This window comes from Poecilia formosa, unplaced genomic scaffold (assembly GCF_000485575.1).
Source record: "Poecilia formosa unplaced genomic scaffold, Poecilia_formosa-5.1.2 Scaffold998, whole genome shotgun sequence".
Taxonomy (NCBI): domain Eukaryota; kingdom Metazoa; phylum Chordata; class Actinopteri; order Cyprinodontiformes; family Poeciliidae; genus Poecilia; species Poecilia formosa.
Genome location: NW_006800937.1, coordinates 11,824 through 18,237, shown reverse-complemented (window position 1 = coordinate 18,237; position 6,414 = coordinate 11,824). Strand labels below are relative to the sequence as shown.

At 39.7% G+C, this 6,414-nt stretch overlaps 1 protein-coding gene across 3 annotated transcripts in view; it reads right to left on the bottom strand.

Annotated features, from left to right (window-relative positions):
* Positions 1-593: 593 nt before the first annotated feature.
* atad1b (ATPase family AAA domain containing 1b) overlaps positions 594-6,414 on the bottom strand; it is a 10,632-nt gene continuing 4,811 nt past the window's right edge. For 2 of the 3 annotated variants that reach the window (XM_007544112.2, XM_007544113.2), the window contains exons 2-10: positions 4,905-5,087; positions 4,735-4,833; positions 4,550-4,670; positions 2,753-2,953; positions 2,525-2,631; positions 2,368-2,457; positions 2,240-2,290; positions 1,429-1,559; positions 594-1,320 (exon numbers count right to left, since the gene is read on the bottom strand). In XM_007544112.2, coding sequence (XP_007544174.1) covers positions 1,197-1,320; positions 1,429-1,559; positions 2,240-2,290; positions 2,368-2,457; positions 2,525-2,631; positions 2,753-2,953; positions 4,550-4,670; positions 4,735-4,833; positions 4,905-5,087 — 1,107 coding nt within the window. In that variant the 3' untranslated portion in view covers positions 594-1,196. Of the gene's footprint in view, positions 1,321-1,428; positions 1,560-2,239; positions 2,291-2,367; positions 2,458-2,524; positions 2,632-2,752; positions 2,954-4,549; positions 4,671-4,734; positions 4,834-4,904; positions 5,115-6,414 lie in introns of all 3 variants that reach the window. The other variant, XM_016667322.1, reaches the window with a different exon arrangement.

Genomic DNA, 6,414 nt, shown 5'->3' with positions numbered 1-6,414 from the left:
AGCAGCATGTAAGAACTACAAACACCTAAGAATAGCTAAGAGGAAAACATTGGACTATTCTTAAATGGCCTTCTATGAGCCCTGACCTAAATTCTAATGAGCATCTTTGGAAGAAGCTGAAACATGCTGTCTGGAAAAGTTTTCAAACCCGAGACAACTGGAGTAGTTTGCTCATGAGGAGTGGGCCAAAATACCTGCAGAAAGGTGCAGAAGTCTCATGGAATCGCTTGATTGCAGTGATTGCCTCAAAAGGTTGTGCAACAAAATATTAAGTTAAGACTACCATCATTTTAAGTTTCATGAGTATTTTTTAAATAATTATGAAGCATGTTTAAAAAGATATGTCTGACATTCATTTTCATTTTTTATTCATTACCTTTGTCAGATTCAAGTTTTTTCTGTGACAATTGTGGGTTTTTCTTTCATTAACTGAGGGATACCAACAATTTTGTTCACATGTGTTAAGTACTTTCAACCATGAGCTGTCAGAGCAGGTATGAAACATCCTAAGATACACAGCTCTGACATAGGAACAAACCAAAATGTTCAATAATCAAACAGTGAAGTGACAAAATGAGCTCCATCTATAGAGATGCGTTAAAATAAATATTTTTGCTTTTTATTTTTCTACTGCATAAAAAAACACTTCACTGTTTACAATCAGAGTTGAACAGAACAAAATACCCCACCATGGTTAGATATAAATAATAAATACACAACCATACCTCAGAAATTATAAAAGTCACAAAAACATATAGAATAAAGGATCAATAAAGGTAATAATTATAAATGACTTTATGTTGATAATTGCTTGCTGTGTTTCATCACAGAGTGCTGCTCCTGACCAATTTGTCAGCAGTTTCATTGTTTTATTAAATGTATGGGTTTTGTCTAATGATTAAAATTTATTAGCTTTGACACAGTGAGGATTATTTTCAAATTCAGAACATCTCAGCATTTTCAGGTCGGGGGTGACAACAGGGGGAAGATAATAAGAATTTGGTGAGGTGGCACATCCCTAGGTAGCTTCATAGAGAACTGTGGTGTAACTATGAACATCTCCCATCAGGAACACCAGGTTCCTGTTGGGTGCCCAAACATGGAGGAGACAGGAAACAAAGATGTCAGAAAGCAGTAAGTGGCACATGCTCAATGTGTTTCCACACCAGTATTGAAAGTTCATATGACCCAAGTATTTAGTCCAGAGCGGCGTGTACCAGAACACCATGAATGTTTGCTGCCTTAGAGCGCTTCATCTTGTTGATTGAAGTCTGCAGGTCAGACTGACAGATAGGACGTATAGGGTGTTCTTCCTCCGAACTGAGAAACAGCAAAAAAAAAAACACAAAAAAAAACACACATCTGAGACAACACTAGGCATACCTGGGACACGTGAAATGTGATTGAATAGGCGACTCTGCAGCTTACCTGGTGCTCTGGTTGTGGACAAAGTCTCGGACGCAGAGCAGTGCTGCATCACGACACGTTTCTCTGAGGTCACTTCCTGAAAAACCCTCCGTCTCCTTGGCAACAAGTTTAAGGTCAACAGAGGTGTCCACCTGCAGGTGATTATAAACTATCAGCTGATCTATCAGTTCACTCTGTTCTGAATTGATCTTTATTCTTATTTGTAAGAAATGCTGCAGCAATGTAGAAAGTTGTCTCTGCCACTTCATGCCTGAGGTATGAGCCACCAGCAGGTGGCAGAGACAACTTTCTTTTTTATTAACAAACCAGAGTATGTTGGGGGAGGGAAAAAAAAAAACAAAAAAAAACATGCCCATAATTTAATAGTTAGAGGCTGCAGTTCCGCCCCCCCTCCTCACCATGGGCTCAGTGTCTTAACAACATGGAGGCAGAGGCTCTGAGAATGCTCAGCCATTATTAGATCGAGGGCAGCCAGACTAATTTATTTTGCTAAATTGTTATATTTAGCTAAATACTATTGTTGAGGATCACAAGCTGGACTCCTGATGCACAGATATATATATATATAAAAAAAAAAACACTCAAAAAAGGGCACTTGAAGCATAAAGGATGAAAGGGCTCAAGCCCCCCCTGCATGTGCCTGAGGTGTGAGTCAAGTTTAAAATCTTATTTACAAATTAGTCTGTCCCGCCTTTAGGTGACCCCGCCTTTCATCCAGAACAGACTTGTTGGGTGAAGTATTTAAAAATTTTCACAATTGATCATTTTAATGGGAATAAATGGCAAGTTTGTTTTCTCGAGCTGAACTTACTTTTTCGTTCATCAGAATCAGACGAAGGATGTCCTCTCGCTGCCTATCGCTCTGCAGAAACAAACAGTGTTAGCATCCTCTACAACAGGATCTCTGGCAGAACTTGTAAATACTATGATTGTACATACAGGTAGGTTGATGTGAAACCTGGTTGGCATCCGCCGCAAAATGGCAGAGTCCAGGTCCTGAGGACGGTTGGTCGCGCCCATTATGATCACCTGACATGGAGAAAACTATAAGACCACATCCACCTGCTTGTCTATGCATCTGTTTTTGCACACGCACCTGGCAATGATGGTCTGTGTCTAGTCCATCCCACAGACTCATAAACTGGGCTTTCATCATGGCTGTAGCCTCGTGGTCTGAGCTTGAGCGACTCCTCAGGAACGAGTCTAAATTCAAAAGCAGTGATATGTATTGGAGCCATGCAGATACTACAACAGGTGCTTAATTCATACAGGTCGCAAACAGACTACAACTATTGTAGTCAGTCACTGTGTGCACATTTCTCACCAATCTCATCAATGAAGATTATAGAAGGCTGCAGCTTAACAGCCAATGAGAATACAGCAGCAGCCAGTTTCTGCGACTCCCCGTACCACTTGTCCGTCAGTGTGCTTGGCTGTAGGTTGATAAAACGAAACCCTGTCTCCTTCGCTGTTGCCTTGGCGATCAGTGTTTTTCCACAGCCAGGGGGGCCATAAAGCAGTACGCCTGTTAAAACGACGACAGGATAAGGCCAACACTGACTTTTACTTTTCTAATTTCAGAATAAAACTTGTTTGGATCATAAATAAACTACTTATTTCCAAACTCATGATGACTTCCTCCATGGGATCTGCCCAGCGGTCAGTTTGATTTGAACTCATTCAGCTGATGTCTTAAAGTACCACCTAAGCATCCCGCCAAGGGTTTTTAAAATGTCCTAGCTGTCCACAGACAAACAATGGGAACTATTGGCTTAGAACATCTAAATGTAGACAAGGTTTAGTTAAATTAAACTCTTGATTACATGATTTGAATCTCAGAGAGGTTTTATGTTCTCATTTTTAAAGAGCACTGACTGTATGCAATATTTGATCCTCTTAATTATAGCAAACATAAAAAGTCAGCCATCAAGCAACAACATTCAAAGAGGTTGACATAAAAGATTCAGCTACTTTAAACTGCCTTCTACTCTGCTACCCAAAGGAAATAGACACCTTAAGTCTGGAGATAACCAGCAGCCATATGTAAAAAAAAATATATTTTTTTGTTTTCTTGGGCATTTGCTAAAACTGTCACAATTTCCTGACAGTATGATATGAATAGGCCTGTCACAGTAACAAATTTTGCTGCACAATAAATTGACCCAGGAATTATTGTGATGAATGATAATATTGTTGTTATGAGACAATTTTCAAGTAATATGATGGCAGTTGCATAATAATTCAATAAAACATTCTCAAAGATCAATAAACTTTAAATTCCACTGAACATTTAACATTGGAACTGGAAGATACGTTAAATATCCAAATAATGGGAAAAAAAAAAAAAAGAATTGAAGTCTCGGTAAACAAATTTTCCTTCAAAAAGGGACTAGTTAAGACCAATGCTGGCTCCTCCTGGCTCTGATTGGTTGTTTCTAATCAGGAGTGATGCATTTCTTCACACAGCAACAACAGCTCAGGGAGGAGGTGGAGGAGATTGATCTTTTCAAAGATTATCTGTCTCATATTATACCGTCATGATATGGTGACAGTTTTAACAAAGATGGGGAAAACATTTTTTGTAAAAGTAACACAAGACTGGAAGATTGACATCTTAGATAAAAATAACCAACTAAGAACATATGGAAAGAACCAACAAATCAGATGGGGAAAAAAATACTAACAGAAACAACTGAACAGCCACAGGGTACTGACAGATCAGACGCCAAGAACCAAAAGAGAACATACAGCAATAAGAAACAAAACAAAACTTACAGCAAATATGACAGCAAGAACAAAAAGAGCCAAAGATCACAATCACTACCTCAGGTCCAGAGTCCTTTAACCCATGATTCCATCTCTAGAAAATGTCACAATTCAAATCGGAGACAAATTTAGAGGGAATCTCCATTATCACTAAAATCTAAGGGTTTTAACCCGTTTTGATCATTTTATTACAGACCTATCCAGTCATGCTAAAACCAAACCTGCATATCTGTCTTTAAAAATTCTTGTCTCTGAACTCAATACTCTTTTCTCAGGTTCAACATGATCTTAAACCTACCTCACAGCTGCAATCATATGACACAGGTAAACAGTAGGCAACTGAGTGAGCTCTGACCTTTGGGAGGCTGCAGCAGTTTGGAGTTCTGGAACAGGTGTCTCTTCTGAACAGGCAGGATCACAGTCTCCTTCAGCTCAGTGATGACCTCGTCCAGACCAGCGATATCTCTCCAGGTGATCTATCAGAGGTCAGAGATTAGACGCAGTCTTGACTCTCCATCAACTCTTATGAGGAGAAACTACCTGCATGCTCAATGGGTCCACCAGATGAGCAGCAATACTCATCTCGTACTCCGACAGCTTGACGTTCTTCACTCCAATCTGACGCATCAACTTCTCAGCCTGTTGACAAGAAATCAGAAAATTAATGAACAGCCACAAAGCTGAGAATAACAAGGCTGCCACACCCTCACCTGCTTCTGAGCTTCCACCTTCTGCTTTCGAGTTGGGTCAATAGCGTCCACCATCCACTTGATGGTGAAGTAGGTTACAGCTCCAAATATGGTGAGTCGGAAGAGCAGACCAATTACCTCGTTCCTCCCCAAAGGACGGGCAATGTTATCAGCTGGAATCTCTTTCAGAACCATGGTCACTCTCTGAAACACACACACACACACACCTGGCTGTACGCAATGTTACTTAGTTATACTTAGTTGAGACAGGAGAACAAGAGTTCACTAGAAAATTTCTGAAGAAGTTTAAGTGGGGCCTGCCAAAGTGTGCCCGTCAGTTGGAACCCAGCAATCTGATGCTAAAAATTAGCATCAATGCTAAGTTTAGCTAAAATAATATTAATAGCATGTGGAGAATCACAAGCATGTTGACTAACATGGACCTACTCCATTCAATATATTAAACCTAGTGTATGAGCTAAAATTAGCCAAAATGCTAATGTTGGCATAAATGCTGAGAGTGGCATGTGGGATGTTAGTAGCATGATGTCTTCCTTTGACTTGCTCAAAGAAAGAGCAATTCAAGAGCACACTGACTATGTTTAGTCAGTGTGCTAAACATAGCTAATAAATAAATAGCTCAAATGCTTACTTTAAAGGGAAGGCAGGCTAATGCTAATGCACTATGCTAGTGGGTAGCAGTGAACTGCTAATATTTTTACTAATGTTATTGCACTGCCTTGTAACCTGTGAGAAAGAAATAGTTAAAATACTTATTTTATGGAAAGAGCTAATATTAGTGCTCTGAAGCACCTTGACAGAAAACCGTCAGCCCGAGAGCAATTCTGATAACATTTTATGGAAACAGGCATTCGGTGTGATGTCATGACCGTATTACATATCAGTGGAGCAATATTTGTGGATGTGAGGGCTAGTTAAAAAATGTTTGGGGGTCAGAAATTCACTCCGTTTCTCACTCTAGCGGAGCAGCAGTTATTTTCAGTTACACTCTAATTTTACAAAAAATTTAAAACTTTTGTGCGCAGTGCTAGAGACAAGTTGTGAAAAAACTGCAAATTTTTTCTAAGTACTGTCTTCACCTCTGAACAGAGCATGGACGTATACAAAGTGAAAGTTGAATTATATGTGAATCCATGACCACACATAAATTCCTCAAAAATAGTGGTTTTTTGCTTGTTTGTTAACCTCCCTCCACTGATTTGTATGGGATTTTGGGACATCACTTTCGCGAATTATGTCGCCATAGTAACTCCGATTTCCCTTAAAAGTAATAGCTCCCTTCTCAAAATCGAGCCGCATGTGTGGGGGTGCACGTAGTGGCGGTACGAGACGCATTAACGGCGACGGAATAAAAAATGAATAAATGAATGTTCGAAAATAACAGTAAAGCCAGCTCGCACTTGATTTTCACGTATGCCATGAAACAAGACATTACTCTGAGCTCCTTTCAGAGTAAAAGCTGACATTCGGTTCATGTTTGATCTACTGCAAGTAGGCCTGTCGCGATAAA